Source organism: Planococcus citri, chromosome 3 (genome assembly GCF_950023065.1).
Source record: "Planococcus citri chromosome 3, ihPlaCitr1.1, whole genome shotgun sequence".
In the NCBI taxonomy this organism is placed as follows: domain Eukaryota; kingdom Metazoa; phylum Arthropoda; class Insecta; order Hemiptera; family Pseudococcidae; genus Planococcus; species Planococcus citri.
Genome location: NC_088679.1, coordinates 30,830,410 through 30,858,175, shown reverse-complemented (window position 1 = coordinate 30,858,175; position 27,766 = coordinate 30,830,410). Strand labels below are relative to the sequence as shown.

General features: G+C 35.4%; 1 protein-coding gene across 3 annotated transcripts in view; it reads right to left on the bottom strand.

Moving 5' to 3' along the window:
* Positions 1–224: 224 nt before the first annotated feature.
* The window catches only part of LOC135838653 (neuropeptide Y receptor type 2-like), a 147,097-nt gene continuing 119,555 nt past the window's right edge, over positions 225–27,766 (bottom strand). For all 3 annotated transcript variants that reach the window (XM_065354377.1, XM_065354376.1, XM_065354374.1), the window contains exons 3-4: positions 17,175–17,427; positions 225–972 (exon numbers count right to left, since the gene is read on the bottom strand). In XM_065354377.1, coding sequence (XP_065210449.1) covers positions 572–972; positions 17,175–17,427 — 654 coding nt within the window. In that variant the 3' untranslated portion in view covers positions 225–571. The remainder of the gene's footprint in view (positions 973–17,174; positions 17,428–27,766) is intronic.

Below are 27,766 nucleotides of genomic sequence, written 5' to 3'. Positions count from 1 at the left end.
CGCAGAGAATACGGTTTTGCCCACTGTGCCGTGAAAGGTTTCCAAGTTTTTGAATAAATTGACATTGACGATGATAGACGATGGAATTAATTTCGTAGAAAGGAGAAAAAAATTATTCCGATTTTCGCCTCATCATTCGATAGAAGATACTTTTTCAAAGCAAAACGTCAGTGTAGGTACTTAGGTAAGGTATAAGGTGTCGCATTTGAATAAAAACCACAATAGACAATTCGCCGTTTATTTATTCACAAATTGCGCTCATCGCGTATTTAATAAATTACGTATTCCAATTTGCAAAAAAAAAACATTACACAATAATATGAAAAAAACATACAAAACATTTAGAAAAAAATTAAATAAATAAATAAACATACAGCTTGTAATGGGCACAACTTAGTAGTAGTACCTATACTTTTATAACCAACAAAATATATTATAACAAATTAATAGCACTTTTACATACAACAACAAGGAAAAACAAACATACACGTATATGGGAAAAAATAATAATACGCCATAATAAAATAATGAAGGTTGAAACCACACATTGACTAGTATGCTAACGATGAAATTAGAGCATAAAAGAATCTACATGAACAGCCGGAGGAGAAGGAGCTTTTTCTGATCGTTCGGATTTCAATTGCACTGTAACTGGGCCACTTTTGCGTTGAGTTGAAGTAGCCAACACTGTTCTAGTTGTAGTCTGGTCTTCGTTATTTTTATTATAATTTCGATTGGTACATTTGGACGAGAATAATTGTAAGAACTCGTGTCTAATGTTGGAATTCAGCCAGCCGTATACGATAGGGTTGGATACAGCGGATGACATGGCTATAACGTGGCAGATGGCTAAAATAAGGTATAATTTTTCAGCCGAGACTTCTTTGGATTTCTCTGGTGGGTAGAGCACGTCAACTAGTAGAGAGAACATACTCAATGGGAGCCAGCTCGCTAAGAAGAGGATAACTATGCCTGTAACAATAGGAAATCAGAGTTTTGTGTTATAAAGTTGATATGTCAATTTTTTAATGTGATTTTTGAGTGTATTTCATCTACACGTAAGTACCTACAATATGCGACGATTGAGCAAATGAGGAGGTGGATAGCAAAACGCAATAACTCCATTTTTGGTTTTTTTGGGAAATTAGGAAAAATTGTCAGGAGGGGAAGGGTGGGGGGTCGAGTTCCGAAATTGGTGTCAAATGAAAGGGGAAGGTGCCACAAATAAAATTTCCACTCAATTTTAAAATTTCGGTCACCTGGGTAAGCACAGTGAGGAAAAGAAAAAAAAGTTATTGCGTTTTGAACGCAAAATTTTTTTTTTGGTGTTTTTCTGCAAAAAAACGTATTTTTTATTTGAAAAAATTGATGTTTAATCGAGAATTTTCGATAAAAAACAATTAAAAAACTGGAATGTGAAATTCAAACAATTCCTGTGTGTGATATGGCATTCAGAGAGTGGCAACGAAAGCACCATTTTTTTAAGTAACTCTTACCCAACGATTTTCAGTACCCACCCGATGAAAAAAAAAACAGTGTTACCACATCTGCGCAACTGAAATGTATAAAAAGTAGTGGAGTTATTGCGTTTTGCAAACAAAATCTCATTTTTCAGTGCATTTAGCTCTAAAATCAGACTTGTTTTCCTCGATTGCGCTATGATATTCAACTGATGGACAAAATCTGACACCGGGAATGGATTCGCCGTTGAATTTTACATAAGGATAGATATCAAACTCAATTTTCGTAATTTTGGAGTTATTGCGTTTTGCTATCCACCTCCTCAAATTAAGTATTGGCATCAGTTTTATTTTTTTCAACACCCCCTCCCCCTCCTCTGATATAAAAGAATTACATTTCACGAAGATATGACCCATTAACATTTTTAGTTGAATATTCGGCCATCATAGACACTTAGACGCAGCTTCACGTAAGTTTTTTCCAAAACGACACTTTCTACCATTTATAGGTATCATCTTTTTACTGATCACGTTTTGGTTTGATCAGATCACTTCAGATCTGGTTAGGTTCAATCATGGTCTCTACTATCAGATATGATTAGTTGTGGGTCGGTCTGATCAGATAGGTCTAATTGAATTCAGCAGGAAAAGTCCAGATCTGGCCAGATCCGTTCAAGTATCCTTCGATGAGTTTTGATCAAGTCTCATCAGTTCAATTGAATCCAGAGAATGTCCGGATCTGATCAAGGCTGATAAATCAGATCTGATCAGAAAGGTTTGATTAGATCCAATCAGGTCCCCCCTGTTAGATATGATCAAGTCTGAACAGATCTAATGCGATCAAAATTTTGATCTTTGTCTAGAAAATGAATCTGACTTTAAACACAATTCATTCTACACTGTACCAACTTTGACAGTGACAAAAAGAAAAAAAATAAACCTTCTTTCTCTAAAAAATCTTTCAAATTATCTTTCAGACACAAAATTGTAATTTATAGTTTAAATTATTATGTACCTATAATGAACTCACAAAATAACCTAAAAGGTTGAAGTGAGTATAATTTCAAATAAATACATAAATAAATAAATGAAATTTTGATCTGATCAGATCAGCAAATTTTTCAAAGAAGGTTTACTCATTTATATTTTACGATAGTTTTTAAACAGTGGTTATGTCTATTTTATTTTGTATAAATTTATAATCTAAAACTCTCAAATTAATGTGCATTATTCAATGTTGAGGTTGAAACAATTCTTATTTGTTGAACTTAAGTATTTCTTTTTAAATTAATTTACAATCCATTTTTCCGTAAGAAATTATTTTTATTTTTGAATTTTTAGCGAATTAAAAAAAATTCAATTTACCTATGATTTCTACAGAAAAATCAAAATTTGATAAAATTATGATAATGTAGAAATCTGTAGGTAATTTGATTTTTAGTTTAAAGCCCTTCAAAAGGCCATAAGAAATTTTAGAATTTCCCTTATCGGAATTTAAAAGATGGTGAATTTCATTTTGGCTCTTTTTATGACAATTTCCCTGAAACTGGAAAATCTGAAACTGCTTTAAGGAACCAAAAAAGCTTAGAACCACAACCAAGGGATTCAGAAGATCTCTAGTTCAATTTTAACAAATTATGATAAATTTTAATAAAAAATTAATCGCATTGAGAATTTTTAAAAATTTGACAAAATTTAAAAAATAAAATTTCAGTTTTTCTGTTGTTTGCCCCGAAAATTTTTCTGGCAGGAATCTAAAAATTTTTAAAATTGCAAACCAAAAATCCAAAATTTTTCTATTCTATCTAGGTATTTTGGTTATGGATGGCTGTTGGATCGGAGCCCTACCAACTCTACAGAATCTGCGAACAGGCGGACAGACGATCTTGGGAAAATAGGCAGATAGGTCAGTGACCTAGAGAGTCCAGCTCCAGATACACAAATCAATGATCTTCAGAGGCCAGACAGATGGACCGATGACCTTAACAGGCAAGCAGACAGACGACTTTCAGATGCTGAACAAACGGGTCAATGACTTTAGGAGGCCAGACATATGACCTTGGGAAGCTAGACAGATGTGTCAGTGGCCTTAAGAGACCAGATAGACGACCTAGAGAAGCTAGACAGGTAGGCCAGTAACCGTGAAAGTCCAGGCACACAGATCAATGGTCTTAAGAGGCTAGGTAAGCAGACAAATGACCTCGAGAGGGCAAATAGAGACAGGTTGATGACCTTGAGGTATCCGAGAGAAAAATCCGATTAGCAATAATAGTTCAATTTTTTACGCTCTACAAACTTTTGTTTCAAGCTTTTTTCTCTATCTTCAATTTTTAGGTGACTGTCGAAAAACTGGTTTCTAAATCCAAACCAATGAACCGGTTTCAAAATGTGATTGAACAAAATTATGTAATTTTTCACGCCCAACAACTTTTGTTTCAAGCTTTTTTCTCGATCTCAAATTTTCAGGTAATTTTTGATGACTGGTTGCAAATTAATGAACCGGTTTCAAAATCTAATCAGCAAAAACAGTTCAATTTTTCACGCTCTACAACTTTTATTTCAAAATCTCCAATTTGTAGGTGATTGTCAAAAACTGGTTGCTAAAGGTGAACCAATGAACCGGTTTCAAAATGTGATTAGACAGAATTGTGTGATCTTTCACGCTCCTACAACTTTGTTTCAAGCTTTTTTCCTTATATACAATTTTTGGGTATTTTTTGTTGACTGGTTGCAAATTAATGAACCGGTTTCAAAAAATTCATATCACGTTTTTGTCGTTTTGATGTGTAGAATACATTGTACCTACCAATAAAAACAGGTTCGAATTTTTTTGATCAAACCGGTTTCTCAATTTGTGGACACCCTCAACATGGGACTGAAATTTTCAAGGTCGCTTTTGAAAACCCTAATTTTTTCCTACTCAACGCCGCGTCGCTTCATTCATCTCGCTAGCTCTTTCCACTTAGAAATAAAAGCCACCGGGCACCATTTTTGTGTCATACTGTATATCTAAATAGGTAGTGTCCTCTCTTAGAAAATTTTCAAATCATGGATGTTTTTTTACTTGAAACTTCAATATGAAATGGAATTGATAACAACTTTTCAAGACTTTTTCCGTTTTCAAAGATCAGAAATTGCTCATTCATAAGTTTATTTTTCAGAGAATCATTTTTAAATATAATTTCAATAGATACTACGAGATTTCATCAAATTTTCCCCTCAATTTCGTAAAAATCGAACTTGAGAGAAAATCTACTTGAATATGACTCAAAATTTAAAAACGGGTGAAATTACTTCAAAGTATTTATTTTTTCATCGAAAAAGAGCACCTACGTAATTGCATAGATTATTAGTTTTAATCTGATGTAAGCTGCAAAGTGCAAATATTTAAAAAAATCAAATAATAACCTCCACCAGAAAATTGTAAACAAAAAACACCACTGAATAATATGCTCTTTTCATCGATGTGCCTAAAATGCACTATACTTACAATGTATTTTCAAAACAATAATAACATAGGTGGTCTCCAAACATTATTCTCATTATATAGGTAAGTATGTAATGTATACGTAGACATTCGCATAGTAAATATGTAGTAAGTTACACGACCCCATTTTCGTATTTCACGTATGTATATACGATAAGTTAAGTACTGTACTCAAATTACAACCGTACCGTGAAGCAAATTGCTAATTTAGAACAGCTCTTCAAGCCTCAAAACATGTCTCATCATTAACGAATACATCGCATTTCGCATTGCATCGCGGCGGGTTAAACCATAATACAAAAACATAACTCGAAGTTTGTACAAATCAACCAAAACCAACAGATAAAATTACCACCCAATTCGAATTTTACAACGAGTACAGATCATTAATAAACTCTCTAAGCACAACTCAAACCACATAGCTGCTTTACCGCATAAGCTTAACACATACCACGGTTAGGTTTTCTATGGTATATTTTGTAGGTACCTACCTATTTAAAGCTTGATTAATTAAGACGACATACGAGTATGGTATAATTCTCCGATCCCCTATACATACTCTGGCGCCACGTGAAATGCAAAATTACAACTCGAGGTGTTTCTCAAGCAATGGTAAAATTTATAGACGACTTTCAACTCGAATCTTTTAATCAGAATACCACTTGCGAGTTGAACCTCGAAGGAAAATTTTTAACGTGTATTTATTCTACTATAGTACGCAACAACAAGTTGACATACGACAATATCCTGCTGCTGCTGTTGCTCCTCCTTATCGCTGTTTCAAACATCCAATCCTTTTAGTTCGTCTCCTCGAGCACAATTAATTATATGGTGTTCTGTTTTATTATCAAGTACAAAATTTTCAATTTAAAGGTGGCTTATTAATTAGTACGCTCGTGTGTGCACGTTCATCCCTAACTTTTCACCGTTTTAATTTAGAATAAGTCGAAATTCAGCTGACTTACATCTCGCGAGGCCAATTGTATCGTACCTACTTTAAATAAGTAGGTATCCATTTTTTAAATTTCGATATATGCTAAGTTTTTTAGTTCAGAGAATAATTATTTACGATGAAGTTACGAATTCGAAACATTGGTAATTCGAAGAGAGGTAGGAAGAAAATCGAAAAATTTATGCGGTTAATCGAGAAACCGAGGAATTTTTAATCAAAATAAGCCAGCCGATGAATTGAGTACCTTTAAGACTCGGTATGGTTTCTTGCATTTTTAACCCACTTCGCTGTTCCTCTTGTTGTTCTTTTTTAATTCCATTTTTTAGACTTATTTTACTTTATCTTAGTAGGTAGGGTAGGTCTGAATTGATGGGAATAGCGAATCTTTTTTAGCATGAACTTTGGGGGGAAATTTTCATCGTGGCATTTTTCCAAAATGAATTGTTATGAGAACATTGGTGGATCAATTGAGAAGTGCCAAAAAAAGTCATAATTTCATTTTATCAAAAATTAAAGTTGGAAGATTACTGCATAGTGCATATTATACATATTGTGTAAAAACTCTTCATTTCCAACATACAAATACATATATCTTTTCAAAGAAGAACCTCTCCATTTTTATTTTCATAAAGTTTTTTTCCAATGTAAAATATTTATACGCATTACATATTACGTACCAGGGCTCGGGTATTCTTTCTCCAAAAAACTATGAAAATTCCATAAAAAGGCCAAAAAAGTTTTAACCCACAGGTTCTAATCCTAACTTATGCCTGGACGCACTCACTGATTGAAACAGTGTCTGTCTCAACCACAGCTGTTTTTATCTGATTGTTTGATTTTGACCAGAATGTGTAGTAGGTTACTAGTTGTTTTTTGAAATTTTTGGAAATATTGAATTTGAAACTCTCACTGTGTTTGTCTCAACCACAGATCCATACTTGGGTCTGAAAACACCCACTGATTGAAACAGTGTGTGTTTCAAACATAGGTCCCAACTTGGGTCTGAACACACCCACTGATTAAAACAGTGTCTGTCTCAAACACAGATCCATACCTGGGTCTGGAAACACCCACTGATTGAAACAGTGTCTGTCTCAAACACTGGTCCCAACTTGGGTCTGAACACACCCACTGATTGACAGGGCTTGCAAACCAGATGAATATCACTCCTCGGTTTTGGTTACCCAGTATTTTTTTTTTGAAGAAATAAAGGTTTTTCAGTAGTTTTTGGGTATAATTGAAGAAAATGACAAAATTCCCACCAAAAATTGCTTCGCTTGTACCACAGAACACAGAACCCTGTTGGGAACGGGAATGGGAACACATTAATGGAAATTTTGGAAATTTGAAATTTGATTACAAACAGAAACGTGAACGCTTCTGCTTCTGGAGCACAAGAATCAGGAACAAGAACGAGGTGTTGGATTTGGAAGCAATAAGAAACAAAGAACAGTGTTCTTTATTGTGAGAATGAAGAACAGGAATGGGAATGAGCACTTCCGAGATCTCACAGCACTGTAATTAGGCTAAATACCTGAAAAATTCCAAAACCAAAACCAATTCAGTTTTCAATCACTCAAGGTTTCAGTTTCTGTCTCAACCACAGACATCACAGTTCTGTTGTTTTTAATTCTGATTGTTTGATTCTCGCCAGAATGTAGGGTAGGTATCAGAGCTGAAAATGGTTACAATACCCACTAACCGGTATCTGGTTAAAATACTGGTTAACCCGCTAGCAGCTGGTATCTAGTTGATTCAGGTACTAGATAGTAGCATATAGCGAGCACAACCCCCTTATTTTTGCACTTGGTCTGCGCACGCACCCCAAAACTTGAGAATGTGTAAGTGGGAGGAGTTACATTTTGGCACCTGTTGTAGGTATGGGTGATTGATGTTTGAAGTTTGACAGTGATTGTTAGCAATGATGACATAATGCTGATACACTTGCTACACATACAACATGCTACCAGTTACAATGTGAACAGGTGTTGAAATTTTTCAACTCGCTACCAGGTACTAGCAAGCAGAGGGAATTTATGGTACAGGTACAGTAGTTACCCGCTGTTAGTGATTACTGTTTTCAGCTCTAATAGGTATCTTACTTGTTTTTTTTTTTTTTTTTTTGAAATTTTTGGAAATATTGAATTTGAAACTCTCACTGTGTTTGTCTCAACTACAGTGGATGTGTTCAGACCATCAACCTTTTATTCTCCTCATCTGGACAGCTATTCCAATGGTGCATTTTGATGCAAACCTCCCAAATTGAGCTTGTAAAGAATGCTTCTGCGCACTTCCTTCCACACATGATTATGATCATAAGCGTGGTAAGTGAGATAAGGTAAGAAATGAGTTTGAGCAATGCGCAGAAGCATTCTTTACAAGCTCAATTTGGAAGGTTTGCATCAAATATTCACTTGATTTCTGATTGGAATAGTGATCCAGATAAGGAACCAGGCCCAGTGGGCCAATGAGATAAAAACTGGGCTGCTTAAAAAATTTCTGAATAAATTTTTATGCTCAGTGTCCTGCCCTTTGAAAATGGGAGAAAAAAATTTGGCCGATTAATTGAGAAGCCCAAAATTAGGGCTGCCAAAATGGGATATCTCGGTGGGCTGCTAAGTTTTCCATGTTCTTGGGTTCGGCCCTGTAAGGAATAAAAGGTCTATGGTTCACACGCAAGATAGGACCTGTGTTTGAGACAGACACTGTTTCAATCAGTGGGTGTTTTCAGACCCAAGAAAAGGCACGTGTTTGAGACTGACACTGTGTTTCAATTAGTGGGTGTTTTCAGATCCAAGTATGGATCGGCTGTGGTTGAGACTAGAGCTGAAAACGGTTATGCTACCCGCTTACCGGTATCTGGTTAAAATACCGGCTAAACCCGCTAGTGGTTGTATCGGGTTGATTCAGATGTAGATAGTAGCGTATAGTGAGTACAACCCAAATGTTTTCGCACTTGGTCTGCGCACGCACCCCAAAATTTGATAATGCGTAAGTGGGAGGAGTTACTCTTCGACACCTGTCGTTCGTATGTGTGATTGACGTTTGACATGATTGATGACAATGATGATGGCATGCCAGTACACCAGCTACGCATTCAATGCGCTACTAGTTATATCCTGAACTGGTGCAACATCTTTTCAATTCGCTACCCGCTACTACCGAGTAGCGAGAATTTACGATACGGATACGACAGCGGGTACCATTTTCAGCTCTAGTTGAGACAAACGCAGTGAGAGTTTCAAATTTAATATTTCCAAACATTTTAATGTGATGTCTGCTTCAAATACAGGTCCTAACTTGAGTCTGAACACACCCACTGATTGAAACAGTGTCTGTTTCATATGTACACAGGTCCTAGGTTGGGTCTAAACACTCCCACTGATTGAAACAGTGTCTGTCTTGAACACAAGTCCTAACTTAGGTCTAAAAACACCCACTGATTGAAATAGTGTTTGTCTCAATTGAAATAGTGTCTATTTCAAATACAGGTCCTAACTTGGGTCTGAACACACCCACTGATTAAAATGCTGTGTGTCCCAAACATAGGTCTTAACCATGTATTGAGCTTCAAAAACTTTTAAAATTTCATGATTAAGAAAAAAATGATCATAAAAAAATTTGTCTATTTCTTGACGAAGTAATTTTTTCATTTATTTTTTACATCACTAAAATTTTGATTACAGGGATTCCTGATCACGTTCTTCCCGAAAATTGTCGCCCTGTTCGAATCAAAGGCAGACACCTATAGATTTCTTAACTGTGATCTGAATCAATACATTGAGTAGATTAGGCCCACCAGAAAAAAATTCAGCTTCGAATAAAAACCTAACTTCATTTCAAGTATATTGTCGTTATACGCAAATAGGTACCATAAAATACGTAATAGGTAGGCACATTCAACTCAACAATCCACTTAAAAGAAATCTCATTTCCATTTAAACTTCCATTTATCGAGGAAAAAAATCAAATAATTTTCCTATAAAAATAACGTCAAGTTTTTAAAATTCTGTAATTGCCTATTCAACTTGCCTCCTAAAATTTCATCAATTTTTCGTACAATACGATGATGATAATAACATAAATTGCCTTTTTGCCAAAGCGCGAGTATTCGAAGAAAACCCATAGCAGTTACTGGCGTGAATCACTCTCACAGTATATTGTTAGGCAATCGTATTCGATACAGAACGATAATAGAATATAGTGAAAAGTTGAAATTACCAAAATCCATTTTGAAATATCGAAAAAGACTCGAGGTAATATTTAATTCAAGAAAGAAAACGAAACGATGTAGCCGGTTTTTTTTCATGTATCCATTCGATGATTCAAATGAATCTGGCATTGTAATATCATAATTGTACAAGTCTGTGCGTAGAATACGATCGAATCCTATTCTCATCATCCCTTGTACGGTATCCATCCACTATATACACTGAAAAAAAAACTCCCAATAATGGCTTACCTGGGACTAAATAGAACCCATTCCAAATTTACGTATATGTACAGCAGCATATATCGAATCAAAAATAGAAATAAATTCGTTGATACGCGAATGCTATCGTGTCGAGCACATGTTGATTTGTGTATATCTACGACAACAACGCGACGTCAATGCTGGTGGAGATCTGCAAGAGGAAGAGGAAATGTGGGAAAAATGAAAAATAGCCACCACCGTGTAAAATTCCAAATTCGAATAGTTCCCAGATAACGGGACGTTTCCGGTAAAAAGCTCGCTTATTTATTCGAAAATACTAGTCGATTTTTACACCAGTTCATTGTACACGCAGCAAGTTCAATCTATACGAAATTCAGCTCAACATATTCCCAAGGTAAACGTTTCGAACGTGTAAATGAAAAGTTGGTAGGTAAAATGTTACCCACTCGTATTCGGACTTGGGTAATTTTTAGTATTTTACTTTTATTATGTATATACGGTAGCGTTACAAATTAAAACAGACGTAGCTTGTTCCAACAGATTAAAAGTACATTATCAAAAACACCATACACAAGATATTTCGCAGCATTAAAAAAAAAAAAAAAAAGGAAAAAAAATACAAACGTATTCCAAGTTAATGGCTTATAAAATTGCTGTCGAGCGATAAGCTCGCAGATATGTACGAATTCCAAGTTGGACTGCAATTTGGCCGCAAATAAATGACGATAAATTTCCAAAGCGTGTAATTTGAATTAACGGCGTTCGTTTTAATTTTATCGTTCGACAAAGGCGAACTGAACGGTCATCTTTACGGTGGCTTATGACGACAACAACTTTTTCACAAGGTACAATCTGGAAATATCGAGCTTGGCTTTTATAAAACACCTAAATTGAACTGTGTTTATGACGACGACGCGAAACCTATTTTAAAATGCAAATTACTCTCGCAGACTTTTCTAACGCTCTGGCTGGCATTCGAAATATAATTAATGTTGTTTTTAATCGTCGAAAAATGACTTATTAATTTGCTAATCCTTTCGAATCCATTTTACAATTCGATTGCACGAATATCCGCATCGTGCTGGGGTAAATTTTCTCGTTAAATGATAATAATATGTAAATGAAAACCTATACACCTCTGTGTGTGTGTGAGAGAACGTATAGGTATATATCTATTGGTTAGCATATTATAAAAGGCTACAAGAAACCTGCGTAATTTTGATACCGAACAAAAGATTACTTACTCGTCGAGCTTTTAAACATACGGAAAATGGTGAAATGAAATTTAAATTTACTCCAACAACAGGAGGCGTCTGAAGGAGATAACTTTCATCTCTAAATATATTTGTAAAGAGGCGATGTGTTTATATAGGTACCTATCTAACGTAGGTACATGAAAGATTTACAATTTATATTACGTCTGCTTGATTTTATATGTACATATTCTACCGGTAGGTACCTCTACCTACGAAGACAATCTATCGAATGTTTTACGTCTTTTCAAATTAGTTCGACGTGAAGATTAGTGATTTATTGTGAGAAACTTTCGCAACTTGATCGAGAACCGCGAAGAGAAGTCGACAAAAAATTAATTAAAAAACCAATCGACCTGCTGGTAAAAGCGAAATTGAAATGTACCTGGAAATTAAATTGTATAGAAATGCGATAAGCCGCAGCTTTACTTATTTCAATGTTGCGCTTTTTTTTCCTTTTTTTAAATTGAACGAACCAGAAAAAAAGGGTAATTTTTCTACAACGCGGAATTATTTATTCATTATTTTCAAGTCGTTGCAATGTTTCCATCTTGAGATGAAGATGGGAACTGGGAATTTTCATTTCGCGATGTCTTTATTTTATACGTATTCGCTGATGCTGTCTTTTATAGTGGACGTGCTCAATGTACCGAAAAAAATTTCATTTTAATAATTGCCAATTGGGATTACACCGAAATGAAGCACGAGGCAGGTTTAAAAATAAGGAAGACCTTGTGCCGAGTTGATGGGAGCCCCCTCGATTCTCATATATTTGAAGATTGGTCCTCGAGGAGTTAAAAATTGATACATTTAGTTCCTATACTACCTCTCGTCTTATCTGCTATCTATGGAAAAAACTATACAATCGCAAATGGGTACTGAGCAGATACGAAGGAGTTCATTTTTCATCATTATTTTATAAAAGTACTATTTCAAATTTTCCAAACAACGAGCTAAGTGAAAATAGAGAATGTTTTTTTCATCAACATGGTTTGAAAATCTGTCAAGAAACTCATTTTCGATTTGAAATGAAATTTTTATGCATCTATTTTGACCGAAATGTAAATGAGCTTTTCCGAAAGCCATTCGATTATATTACATCGTAGGTACCTACCTACGAGAATTTTGCTGGAAAATAAGAGGAAAAGTTACATCCAACAACCAAGGTAAAGGTACCCAGGCTTCGCTCTTCCTATATAATAGGTACACGATAGGTTTCTGTATTCTTTTGAGCATATCGCATTCGAGATTTTTTTCACATTGATATGAAAGAAAATCTCGTTTAAAATTACAAAAAAAAAAAAACGAATAAAGGAAGAACGGAAAATTTCCAAATACAGTAGATAGAAATCGTATACCTAAACTTTACACAGCGTTATTCGATGAAGTTTAGATACGGGTACTTCGTAAAAGTGAATAGGCAACTTATGACACTCGTATTATAGAAGGTTATACGAGTTGCATATCGTCATTTAATTGAAAAACGGCGCAGGGTTGGTTGAAAATTTTTTCGAAGATGAGTTTTATAGGCTTTATTCATTCGATAACTTGATAGAAAACAGAGAAAGAGGAAGGATTATGATGCGGCAGGATATCATAAGATGGCCGGATTTCCTTCCTTTCCTATTGTTGATGATGATGTGCTTTTTGGTTCATAAAATAAAATGAGTGAAAATTGAAGGAAATCTTCAGTGAGGCTGTTTTAAATTATTTTACACCTGTAACGAAATTTTCAAAATTTCAAGGACCATCCAACCTCCTCCGAGGGTTCAGTTTTGATTTTGAATACGGATGGTGGTCAGTTCGAGAATCAGAGCAGCTGAAAACTTGGAATTTATCAGCCATATTGCATTTTTCAAAATGTTAGGTTCCGAGCACTTTCTATGAGGCTCGCTGAAGGGGGCTCATTTTTGATTTTATGATCAAATGACCCTCAGAAATCAGAATCGAATCAGTGCTTTCGAAAAGATATATTTCGATACACATATCACGTTTTTCGATGGTTTGGAATTTCCTACCTTCCTCATACTTGAGAGACTATTTTTAACACTCAAAAAATACAAAATATTTACCATGAAAGTTTTACTTTGGGGCATGCTCACATTTTAAAAAATTGAAAATTTTGTGCGACCTATAGTTTGTTGGAGGTTGAAACTGAGTTTCTATTTTCTAAGTCATTTTTTTTTTTTTTTTTTTTTGAAACAATGAACCCCCTAAAACCCCAAATTTAAAAAAATTGGAAAATTTACGTGACTAATTATTTTTTATTTTTGAAAGTAGTGTCTTGGGGCCCACAATAAGAATCTGAATTTCACAAAAATTCAAATTTGTTGGGATTTCAAAAGTGCATATTTTGAATTTCGATATTCTTTTTTGATACATACAAGCTTTCTGAATTTCAAAATTAGAGATCTTCCACCTCCCCCCCTCACAAAAAAAATGAAAAATTTGTGTGACTCGCTCGGTGGGTTTTCAAAGGTTCTGATATGGAATTTGAGTCTACCTTTTGACACAAATCCAACTTTAAAGTGCTACAATTAGCTCCAAACATTCTAAAATTCTATATAATTTAAGATTTGTTGGATTTTTTTTTTATTGAAGCGCTGGTCTCGAATTTTTTTTGTAGGAGTTTCTTGAGCCTCACGATAAGCTCCATATTTCATGAAATTTCAAAAATCCATGGTAGTTGAGTTATCAGAACTGCATTTTGAATTTTTTTTCTATTTTGATACAAGCTTTCCTAAATCCCAAAATTGCAGCTCCCTTTCACCCCCTCTCCTATCCAAAAAAAGGGAGGATTCGTATGACTGACAGTCTGATGGGATTTCAGAGATGGTGATTTTGAATTTTAATCCATACTTTTTGGTATAACTCCCCCCCCCTTTACCACGAGTCTTTTGATGAGCCACAAAATTTAAGAGTTTATACATATAACCTGTGATTTGTTGAATGTGTTTATAGAGGTGCTGCTTCTGAAATTCGATTTTTTTTACGTGTAGGTAGTAGCTTTTCAAGTCCTAAAATAAGACTCCACATTTCAAAAAATTCATGAGACAATGTCTTTTTGAATTATCAGAAGTACTGATTTCGAATTTTGAATTCATTTTGTAACCGGATCCCTAACTTTTTAACGTTCATCTTCGAAAAAATCGAAAAATAGATTAGTATACTTAATATACTTAGATAGGTAAGTAAGATACCTACTTGATTTTTTTCATTTTGAAAGAGTTTAGTGTGAAGCAGGTGTTCTTATAAGCAAAATATGTAGAACTTGCAGTCCTCCTCAATCCACAAGAAAAAAGTTGTACAACATTTTTTCACTTCAGAATGCTCTTCAGAAGTTTTGAAAAAAATATTGAAGCAAACATTATTATGAATTTAAAAAAAATATTTTGCATCTTCAAAGCAAAAAATTGTTTTAATGAATTTTCCACTATTGCTTTCTCATTTTTTAACTTCAATGGATAAAAATTTTTTAAAAATCGGCACAGAGAAAATTTTTCAGCATTTGAAAAGAGAAATTAATTTTAGATTTTTTTTTGCTACCCTCTCTTGTTCGCTAAAAATACTGTGCCCTTCCAACTTGGAATTTTCCTTGTTCTATTTCACAAAAAATTCTGGGATTGAGCTTTATTTTTTTATACTGACAATTTTTGTCAATGTAGCTTATGAACAATATCAAATTTTTATCAAATCGAAATACAAAGCTGATTTTTTAAAATTTAGAGCCTATTTTTGACCATCCAAATAACTAAATGAGAGCGAGTTTGAGACACACTGGAGCCTCTAGTGAATTTATGAATTTATAATTTTTGGCCCAAACAAAATTCTAGTCAGGTCCATTAACTCAGATATTTTGTACTTGTGGCCTCTTGGATCAATGAGGGAACGATTCCCCAAAATCTGTTTCTATCAATACCAGTACAAATTCACATTCTTCTCCAACAATCGACTTTTTTTTAAATTGAAAGATCTGTCTGGATTTGAATGGATGGAAATGAATTTTGAAAATTTTGCCAAGTGAAATGAGGTATAGAAGTGGGTCGCAAATATAGTTTGGTTGTCGATATTCAAACGTAATTTTATACATTGAATATTTTTTTTAACATTGAAAAACCAAAAACATACCTAGTGAAAAAATTGACAATAATTTTTTTTAAACAAAAGTTTTTTTTTTCAAAATGAGTGAGCTGATTTGAAATTTTTATTATTCTAAAAAATAGCCACTCTTATCTTGTATTTTGTTGAAATCTCAATTTATACTTAGGTACTTGAATTTTTCATTTTTTGTAATTCGAGAACCTCTACCTCCCCCCCCCCCGAATCAAAAATATATAGGAAGTAATTTTCTTTCGTGAATTTTCAAAAACATTTAAAAAGTGAGTTGGTACCTTCATGGAAATTTCAAGGCACCAGTGAAAATTCATTCGGCCATAGCCCCGTCTAATTTTAGAAACACACTAAGTAATAAATTCGTGACTTTTTTTTTCAAACTTGTGAAATTTTTTCAATTTTGAGAACCATTTTTCTTCATAAGTATTCTTTTCTTTATATCGCAAATAATATTTCACGGTGTTCTTTTTCATAAATGTCTTCATTTAAACAATTTTTTCAAACATGACATTCACCACATTTCTTATCAAAATTTCGAAATGTGACACATATGTAGGTAGGTACATAAACGTAAGTACCTACATATACCAGTAAAATACAAGAGGCAGATTCAATAACAAAGAAAAGGCTCAAAATTTATACCCTTATATATACCCAAAACGCAACATTTTCACCACTAGACCAAAAAAAAAAAAAGGCAGGTAGCCTTTTCATTCATTCAAAGAAATTCACCAGGGAGACCGAATCACTCCATGTGTTCCACACGAGGACGCTCGAAGACCATCTAACTCAGCCAAGAAATATAAAATTAAAAACGACACAACCTGTACTGAAAAAGGAACAAAGGAAGCTTACAAATCACGAAAGTACATGCAATTTCAACTCACATGGGCATGGGCTATGGTTAGGGCTACATACACAATATTTTCTCTCTCGATATTTCACTCGTATGGTACGAGTAGGTAGCGTATTTAAGTTATTCCATAGTATACTATAGTGCTGATTATAAGAGCGGTTAGGCGGATCGGCGAATTTTATACGTCTTGGTATAATGGCTGTTGTCGGTCATAAAATAGCTTATTGAAATATTTATTTTAGCTCGAGCCTTTTTCGCTAACAGCAGCCGCGAGTCGGTCCTTGGTTACATACGCAATATTATACATATAAAAATTCTCTAATATTTTGATTCTTTTTCTTCGCACGTAACCTTAAGCTTTATTGATTTCGGCATCGCTAAAAAATAATAAATAAAGAAAAAAATGCTTCCGCTACTCTCTACTTTTGGTAAGTATCCCTCTATCCCTTTTCAAACATACAATTTAATTTTCTGCAGCACGACCAAGCAATACCATCATATAGTACAAGACACAAGAATGGTGTACGAGGCGGAACTGAAGTGAAGTGAACTGAACTGGGGATTTGCTATGGTGAAATATTATACTTAAGAGTAAAAGAAGAAAATTGAATTAAATACCTAGTAAAAGAAAAGTGGTTTTTCTGTTCCTTTGTAACTCTTTCAGAGCTCGTCGCGAGTTGGTTTGAGATTTAGCGTGCTTATTAAGATAGGAAGCGATTCGCAGATGCACTGTGCCAACAACCGTAGCCGGTATCGCTGTTTGTACGATTAGAATACACACGTTGTATCCAACTTTTAAGCCGTGCGATGGCCATTTCTCGATGCAAGCGTTGTACAGTATGACTTTATGAAAACTCAGCGGTTCCACCACCTAAACAGAATAAATCGTAATAAGATACACAGTGTCAATTACATATACCCTTACGGATTTGGAATTGGAATATCCGAATCCGTAATTTATATTTACTGTATACTCGTTGTAGAAGTTATACTAGGGTAGCTATAGCTAGTTAAAGCGTTTGGTATCATTTACTCGACACATTATCCGCAGATTAAATTAGTTAGTTATTCATTTTCGAGCGAAGCGAAAGAAGAAAGTTGCGAATGAAATTTGAAGCAGTCGACGTGGTACCCGAATTCGGTCAACAAGAATTAATAATAATGATTCTGATTCTGATTTTTAAATGAGCTCGAGGGCGGATGTAGATGGCGAGATTTTCCATGTGGAGACGAAATGTCCATAAATGATGAAATTCAAACGTACATACAAATAACCTACCTGAGTACTTTTTCCCCCAAAAAATTGGAATTAAAAATGCAGAAACTGCTTAGTGCTTACCTACATAAATGTGAGCTTCATTATTTTTTCATAATAAGGGGGAAAAGGGACAAGAAAAATACCATCCTACCATCCATACAGCGTGGCGTAGCAAATGAAGCTTTTTTTTCGTGAACGAGATTTCTTCTGACGGCGTTAATTTAAAATATACTTTTTATCAATCTTCCCTCGTTTCTTATTTAATTTGGGTTTGCATTGTATTTGCCCAATTTTTGAATCAATTTTTACCATTTTTGTCTCTCGATATCTTTTTACGTTTGGCTCCTGTTTTAAATGAATTAGTTATAATTAACTACTGACATAGAAAGGCAACTTTTCGGTCACTCAGCTGAGACAATTCAACTCATTTTTTTGAAAACTGGAACATTGGAGCGTGAATTAGACATAAAAGGCAGCCAAAGAAATAAATTTCAGAGGAAATATCGAAAAATTAAGTCTCCTAAAGGGTTTTTAATTAATCCAAAGTATTCCAAAAATTTCACAATTCGACGAAAAAATCCAAAATTGAAAAATAAAATCCAGCAAGTGAAAATTATTTTCCTCATTTTTTTCTCAATGATGTTTTTGGATTGCTTTTCGTTTTTTTTTTACTTATTTTGAAATCTAATTTCAATTTTCATTTTATGTAGGTACCTATCTAGGTCATTTTTCAATATTATAGTTTCCTTCTTTTTTTCACCATTTAAAAAAAAAATACACAATGTCGTCTTTATTTTTATTTAATTCAAAATATAATTTCAAAAATCGGAAAATCCAAGGCCAATAAAGGCCAAGATCAAACATACAGGGTGTCCAAGAATGATGGGCATGATGAGAGAAAAATTGTGAAAAAAATCCCTCTCAATGTACACGAAAAATTCAATGTAAGTTTTTCTTTACTTTTTAGCATACTTTATTACGTAGGTACCTATGGATTTTTTTTTTTTTCGAAAATTATACCTAATGTTTAGCTAGCCTACCTACTGAAATTGATTCATTAATTTTGTATAGTTTTAATTGAAAAGATTATCATTTCTCGGGGTTGAGAAGTTTTTCTCACTTTTTTGGTTATGTTTTTTTCGTAATGGCCAATAACTTGAACATCCTGTATTTCGAATCTGGTTTTAATTTCTCAGCGAAGACAGAAGCAGTTTCAAGAGGTCGTGTTTTGCAAAAAATAAAAAGTGGTTTTATTATTATTATTTTATTTTTAGAGCCATTTACATCAACTTAGGCTAGGGCCTCTGTGTTATAAAAAATTGATATTTTCAACCTTGGAGAGGGTATGGTTGAAAATTTGAGACTATCACAAAGCGCTTCTTAGATAGGTACCTCCTCATTACTCCTGCCAAATTTGGGGCGCCTATATCGTTTTGGAGGAACTTCAGGCTTGTGTTAAGTCATAATAAATACAAACAAATGCAAAATCTAGGTTAAACTGGTAGGACTGGGGGCCAAAAAGAGCAGAAAAGATGAATATATTGGCTACAATAAAAGTACACTTAGGTATTCATGATTTCATTTTTGAACATTTTTACAGGGCGTCTAACAGAATTTCAAAATGAAAAAAAAGGACTTAAAAAGGACTTTTAGTAGGACTTTCAGCAGGTCATTTTTCGAGCACTTATGGAATTTTTTGAGGTTGTGGAAGGGGGGTAGTCAACATTTTTTCAAGGTGGGAGGTTCAAAATTTTTATTCGAGTTTTTAGCCAAAGGTATTTTAGAATGACTTTTAACTGGGCAGTTTTTGAACACTTGGGATTTTTAGGGGAGGGGAGGGAGTAGGCGAGATTTCTGCTTCAAGTTCGGAATTTATTAATTAATAATTAAAGAAAAGAGAAACAAAGTGGCCCTGGCGAAGCGAGAGCGAAAGCTCTCAAAAAATAGAAGGTATTTTGGGTAATATGAAAAATTATGTCATCTTGTGTGCTTTTTTTTGAGGGGGGGGGGTGTTTATAATGATGAGTTACATACTAAGTATATTATTTTGCTTCAAAATTTTGAAATTCGAATGATGATGATTTTTTTTGTTGAAAAATTTGAAAATGAAAAAAGAAAATATCACGCTTTTAGAGACTTCAACGATCGCTTTGAATCATCCTAAGAAACCCTCTTTCTCCGGAGGGTACCTACAGATTTGTTCTTTGTTCATTAGTAAAATCGAATACGTAGTACGAGGTATTTTAAGAACCCTTATCATCTCTTATTACCCGCATTATTACGCACTTTTGATAAAACCGCGTCGGCGTTGCGTTAATGTAAAACCTTCGAAGCTTTTCTGCAAACCTCGAGAAATATGGGTTTCGTTTCGCTAAGAATACCTCAAATTAAAACCACCAGTTGACATTTTAACCATACTTATACTTCACTTGACGCTTAACGGGGGCGTCAAACAAACAAATCAAAGAGGTAGGAGTTCCGAAAAAAAATATTAAACCGAGTTGAAATCACGTTAGAATAAGACGTAATTTCCATCGCATTGTGAATTTCGTTCAGTGTTTTATTCCTGAAATGGATTCAGTGGGTGAAGAGAGCCATAAGCATATTTGTAATGTCGCATTCGCGCAACGAAAGAAAACTGTAGAAACTTGAACGATGAGATGAAGTTATCTCTATACGAAGAGAAGTGACAAAGGAGAAAAAAGGACGAAAACGAAGAGACAAAACTTAAAATGAGATCGCGTAAAAGACGCCAATTTAGATTTTTGAGCTTAATAGCTCCCCTTAGAATTTGCTTTTAATTCGTACGCATTCTCTCGTCAATAATAATACTCTTTCTCGGTCTCTCTTGGTTTTTTTCCACCGAACAACAACACGTCGAAGTCGAATGCGTACCGAGTTTATCGTATCGAGAATTTTTTTCCCTTTTTGGCCCCCTGTGAAATAATAATCCGAGCAAATATCCTCGGAAATATGAAATTTACTACAACGAGCACTTGATAGACGTGCAGCCGACACTCGAACAAGAAAATATGCCATCAATTTTAAGCTCGTTCGATACACTGTATATAGATATATCGGTTGCTCGACAAAATCAACCCAAACGGGGACTGCAGGGTATAACGAAACATTTTCATTACCAGGCTGGAAATTTTAACGCGAGTTGTCGTAGAATAATAATTATTTGCCACGGTTAAATGTGTATTTATATGTATTTGTGTAAGTATAGTACTACATCATCGGTATCGTAGGTTGGTACTTAGGCCTACATTTACGAGTAAAGCCGCCTACCAAACACTTATAGGTAGATCCGTGTAAGACGCGTAGGTACTTTTGGCATCATTTGTACCCGTACAAAAAATAATTCCGTACCTGATACTTATCTAATCACGCTTGAAAAATGATCGTCTCATAAATACGCTACCGCTTAATAACGTGCTACAATGTATTTCTCATTTACTCGACACAACCTTCTCGAGGAAAAGGCTTAATCAAAAACGAGTTTCATCCGTGAACTTCCTTTTCAACAATGAAATTTTCCTGCCTGTGCCTAACGTCGACGACGACGCTCGACACGTCTCTGCCACTGCGTTGTGCGTCGATATAGTCGTGGCGAAAAATTTCCTCCGGTTAATTTTTTTCGATTAAGCAAATGGATTATACTGAAAGACATGTTGCGAAAAAAAAAGTTACTCCATTATTGGTAAAGTTGAATGTCTCGTACTGTGTACGATACGATGGGGAAAAACTTGAAAGCACACGGTATGTCTCAAAGGCCCTGAATAATGCCAAAAACTTTCGACTAGATGAAAAAAGCTAACTACGAAATCGGTACGACGGTGTTGTATTTTTTGTGATGACTGTTTTCAAATTTTAAACTCAACCGCAGATTGCGAAACGTGATTTTTCGCTTCAATTTAGTCAGATGGAAATACTCGTGTCAAGTATACAGGGACCGATTGGAGATGAATTATTAAAAGTGGCGAACAAGGCTAAATTACCTATGGTGGGCTTGGGTTTTTCTAACTGGGATGACATTTTTCCTAATTTTTTGGATATCGTGAGCAATTACCTAATGCACAACTTTCCAGAAAAGTCATTATTGGAGCAAGGAATTTTAATTTGTTATTACATAAGTACGTTTTGAGAGCTGTTCTCGATCGTCATGAATCAGAGAAAAATGCAAGCCTACAGAAGATCAATTTTTTTTCAAATTCATAATAAGTATCTTTATGGTAAACAGCTAGGTAGGTAGTAATTTTGGGAAAATAATTGGAAACTTTTAGTAATTCTCTGGTAATTTTTGGTAAATCACTAGTAAATTACTGGTAAATTAGCAGGTAATTTGATATAGGGTAAACGAGAGGGACTACTCTGGATTGGTATCGTTGGGAAGGAATACCATTGGGGGTGAAGATTAGAAATACTCCTTAGGCGGGGAATATTTTCGAATACCTAGATAGCTCAGAAGGGCGTAGTCTGTCTAATCACTCTATACATCATTTAAAGAATACACGTAATAAATACGAATTCTGTTTTACTTACTACGTATATTTACACTTTTTACATAAATTCATTGGCATACAAAGCAGTCTATAAATTTAGTGAGACAGTATGACCTAACGAATTTCTTTATATTATGACCAGGTCACACAGTGACACAGGTCAGCCAAACTTGACAATAATCTAACAAGTAGATTTTACCCTAGTCAACAACAGAAGACATAGAATAGGAGAAGAATACATTCACATAATATATACACGAGAATGAAGCATTTTAGTTTAGTCATCGTGGAAGCGACACCATGGTCCATATTTCCACGAGAAAAGGATAATATTATGCACTATAATTATTTCAGTTGGCGTTTCCACCACTTACTTCAAACTGTACACGTTTGTCATCGCTTATCTTGGCCTGTCCAATACTGTAGGCTTGATGACACTTAACTAAACGAGGTATCACTTTAAACTTTGCATATTGGGGTGATTTCCGGATAAATCCCCCAATACCAAAAAGGCTCACGTTATTAATCGATTGAAGATCGATTAATCTAAGTTTCACAGTAGTATTAACCATGCTAGAAATGGTGTAAAACGCAAAGACTTCGTCATGGACTCCCCTCAACTGGGGCGCTTCCATGACGTAAATTTAATCAACATCGACGAATGAACCGACTATCGCGAATTGCCGAAACACTAGTGATTTCTCAAGAGTAGAAATCTGTATTATAAAGACGCTACTTTTGTCTTATTCTCCACCCCTAATTGGGGGGGACCAATAGCGCACTTGCTAAGTACAAATACTTTTACATAAATTGAAGAATTTATGTGATTTTAGTTATTTATGTCCGAAATCCCTATCTCGGGCCATAAACGTCAAAGGCTCGCGACCCTTCTTAATTAGAGAAGGGTGCCGCCTTATATGCGCGAGTATGTCGCGTATATATTCGTACTTAGCCTATTTCCTAAAGTAGTTCAGACGTTACCAATATTTTCAATATAAGGGGTTCATAACATAAGCACTACCTTACGGCAGTGGGGCCAATCTGCCCTCTATCAAATGCCCCTTCGTGAGTTCACTCTGAGGAGAGCAGATCATCGAAGTGGATCACGGATCATGAAAAAAGCATAGAGGAGATTGATCCCACGCCGTGTAGACCCTGCCATCCCCCCTCCTGTCCTATATGCATGCCACTGCCCCTCCGTTTTGCACTGCGCTGGATCGCAGCTTATTTTCTGAGGGAACAAACTTTCAAAGATGGTTCGGAGGCGGGACTATTTCGACTGCAGATATAATTGCACACATCCTCCATATGTACCGCCAACAAGAGTATATTAGAGTCAGTCTTGGTTACTATTCGATTTCGAATAATGTGTGGCCCTGATAAAGTTCCAACGGTCCATTTGACAAGCACTCACACGTAATGGCGTGTAGAGTCATTGGAACTATTGTAGGAGAATAAAAAGACATCAAAAGACTGAGGAGCTCTAACTACTACTTGCTCGACGAGTACATACAGCTGACATGCCAACTATATCGCGGAAATTTTCAAAAAGAAGGAGTTTTTCAGAAGGTGGTAACGATTTTTTGGGTGCTTGTTTTTTGCTTATCAGGCTTAATTTAGAATGGGATAAAAAAAAATTGTTTTTGTATCATGGATGATATCGAAGAGCTTGATGCTATTTTTCAATAAGTCAAAATTTGAAAAATAGTGAGGTTTGTGGGTAGCCAAATAACTATTAGAAGAGGGGTCAATTCAAAAGGAATACTTTTATTTATGGTTTGTTGATTAAAATACATAAAAGTTGCTCACTCCATTTTCTAACTTATTCAAATTTTTTAGTTAGATCTTGAGCTATTTTACGTATTTAATAACGAAGTCGGTTCATTGTCTAATTATTGACCTATTGCAGAAATTTGACCTACATTTTTTAAATTTTTATTTACGTATGACTATGCTTTCCAAAATTCCGGTTTTTTCTTAAGTTTTTGAGTCGCATTTTTTAAATTTTCATCTCTCATACGTATTTTTCTCTAACTAACGCGCAATTTTTTAACCAGGTGTGACTTGAAAAAATGAAGAAGATTGTTGAAAATGATTGGATCTTTTATAAAAAAAAATTTTGTCATCCTGGGTTATTTAGTTTTCTAATTTGATCGAAACGTTGTTGTGTACAGTATCAAGGGTGGTAGAATACGTCTACTCCTGAGCCCTAACATAACTACTATGTACATACTTAAAGGAATAAAATTAAAACATATTTTTAAACTTTTACTAATATTGATTTGTCCATCAGTTATGTAGTTGGGGTATCTCCTTGTGAGTGGATATGATGTTGTTATATTGATTATATATTTACGTATCGTCTCTACCTTGGCAACTACGATGTATTTCTCAAACTGTTGAACAAATGTAAATTATTAGAAAATTTATATTTATAAAATTCGACTGACACTCTAGCGTGGGTCGAATTATTAATGCTAAGCTTATTGTTAGTGTTTAGTGCTAAAGCTTAAAAGTAAAATTTACGAATTCGATACAGTTTTACTTATTCTTCCGGATTTGGTTCTGGGGTGCGCATTGCGGTGGTACGCATGTATCTGTTTGGTCCTGCATTAAAACTTTGGATTATTCCTGCTGCTCGGCGGACCTCTGGATCCTGTTCCGATTCCTCAGCCCAAGACTGTAGATTTTGAAGGCGTACGAATGGTTGAGGCATCTCCTCAGCGCTACGAGGTATTTCAGTGCCATTTGTCATCCGGCGATTGGCAACAGGTCTCGAGTTGGTGATTTCAAACGTGTCGTTGGCCGTTCGTCGAATTGTGCATCGAAGTGGCTCGCCGGAATCGCTGGCTTGGAGCGCTTCTGTCATTGTGACGGGTTGTTTCGTGGCTAAATTTACTAAATCAAAATCTTTAGACGTGGATGGGGTCGGGTTATTGTCGACTTCCATCAAAGATACATTTGAGTTAGGATTATTAGCATTGGTTAATATATTCGAACTTGACGAAGTTCCTGGCTGTGGAGATGGTTGCATGGTTTCATCAGTAGATAGGTCTATGGCTGATTCCTGCGGAACTTCTAATTGATCAGCTGGGGTTTGATCATTTCCGGCTGCAGGTATGGTTGGCGGTAGTAGCTGGACATCTCTCTTCTTGTTGGTCTCGGGTATGAATTGTCGGCGGATAGCGTCTATGGTGTCGTCATACATCGTTATCGGGTAGTATGGGCCGGCGCTGTTCCAGTTGGGCAGGTGTTGGCTGATCATTGCGAAAATACCTGGAATTCGAGTTATTTTCGCATCTAATATGCGAGACCAATCATAGTTGAGAGCATCTGAAATTTGAGTAGAATTAGTTAAATTTGCCTTGGGATGTAGGATCAAAGGTAATATAATTAATTCTTTTACGGCCCTGCTGTTAAGAAAAATGCATAGTTTTTGCATATTTTCGAAAAAGTTGTCATATGGTGTACCGCACTGTACGTCGTATGTCCCTATCGACAGCATGATTCGAGCCGGGATTTCTTTGAAACTTGAAATAAATTTTACGAGGTCGTCGAGTAATAAGTCTTGTCGGTAAAATTCTGTGCTTACTTGGTGGGTGTAAGGCCTACCTAACGAAAGATTTTTTATAATGCCATAGACGTGTCCATCCCCTATCATGAAGATGTTGTAGGTAAACAGTACCACAACGTATCTATCTTCATATACCTCGTATGCCGCCGCTGTAAAGCCTTTTGGGAACGAGTTTATGGGATAGAAAGGAATGAGTTCATTGGAATCGGTTCCAAAGCGCTTACGGTATTTACTGTGATTGTTTCCCTTCTCAGCCGCAGTACCTCGTTTTTGTTTTGGTGGTGGAATTCGTGCTCTCTTGGAAATATGTGAACCTATCGGACCATACTCCCCTGATTTTTCATCGCCGGTTAATTGGTTGTCGAATCGGGATTCATATTTCCTGATGTCATCGTCGAAGAGATCGGAGCTGATTGGCCGCTTTTGACCGCTACTTTCAGTCGAGGATCCCTGTGGACGAGGCGTTGAGGCACGAGAATTAACCGGTGTCACAATAACGGTACTAGTCGACGGCTTTGGAAGGATTGATCGGTAATTTGTAGTCGGTACTTGAACGAGATTTTGAGTACATAGAAAAATTGGTTGATCGGTAGGAGTCGGAGGTGGAGCGTTTAATGGTGTTGAGATTACTGATGGTGGAGGAATATTTATGTTAGGAATCGGAGTTGGAGCACTGGTCGGAATAGAGGCATATGACATTGATGTAGGACTGTATATCGGAGATTGCGGTCTGTAATGCGGTGGTGAAAAAGGACCTGGCGGGGTATTCCTGGCCCTAATACTAGCATACAGGTTGCTGGTTTGTTCATCTATCAGCATATTATATCGAGCCTGTAAATTTGCGTATTCTCTTTGAATATCCTCATATTGGGTTCGCAGAGTAGAATTTTCACCCGAAATATCTGACACTGTAGCCTGTAGGCGAGTGTACAGATCGTGTTGCATCGTGAGTTGGTTGTTTAGATCACGAATTCGCGTGTCGTTGTGCATATAATGCACGATTTTGGAAGAATGTTTCACTATCGAAAAGTCAGTTCCACATAATTTTTCTCGACAACCTCGACGCATACACGTAAAAATTTTCATGTTGTGGGCATTAGTTTCCATGCTTTGAATATAAAAGTTGTAGATACAACTATAGTGAAAAAGGTGTAGGCACTTAGTGATCGAAATTCTGTCCCTACCTGTGACTACGTCAGGACCACAGTGGGTTAATGGGCGACTGCATTTGTCGCATATGAGTTCGCAATGGTTCATGATGCGAAAATTAGAATTCACGGGAAAAAACGGAAAAATTGGCGTAAAATCAAGCAATCCTGAATATTGCAGTATACCACTGAGGGTAGCTGCAATTACATATGTGATGTGACGGGACAAAATCGACCTTCGGACCTAAAAAATTATTTTTCACTTTTTGACGGATTTTTGGTACTCGGACATTCAAAAATCATTTAAAACCACCCAGAAGTCCCTATGATTTGCATAGCTCCATATACATGGTAATCCAGTCAGAAGTGTGCTCATTTTTTTGACTTTTTTGATTTTTTTTTGATTTTTTCATTATTTTAACTTTTAAATCGACCTGGAGGCGGAACAAAGCGTTCTACGAGAAAAATACGTCGAGCAAAGTTGTAGAGAATTAAATTTCCAAAAACCTATAAGAGGTTTATTTTTCTCTAAAGTGCATAGTTTTTCCGTTTTTTTCAAAAAACAAAAACCTCATGATGATTACCATAAAATTTCTGTTTTTTGAGAAAAACGGAAAAACTATGCATTTAGGAGAAAAATAAACCTCTTATAGGTTTTTGGAAATTTAATTCTCTACAACTTTGCTCGACGTATTTTTCTCGTAGAACGCTTTGTTTCGCCTCCA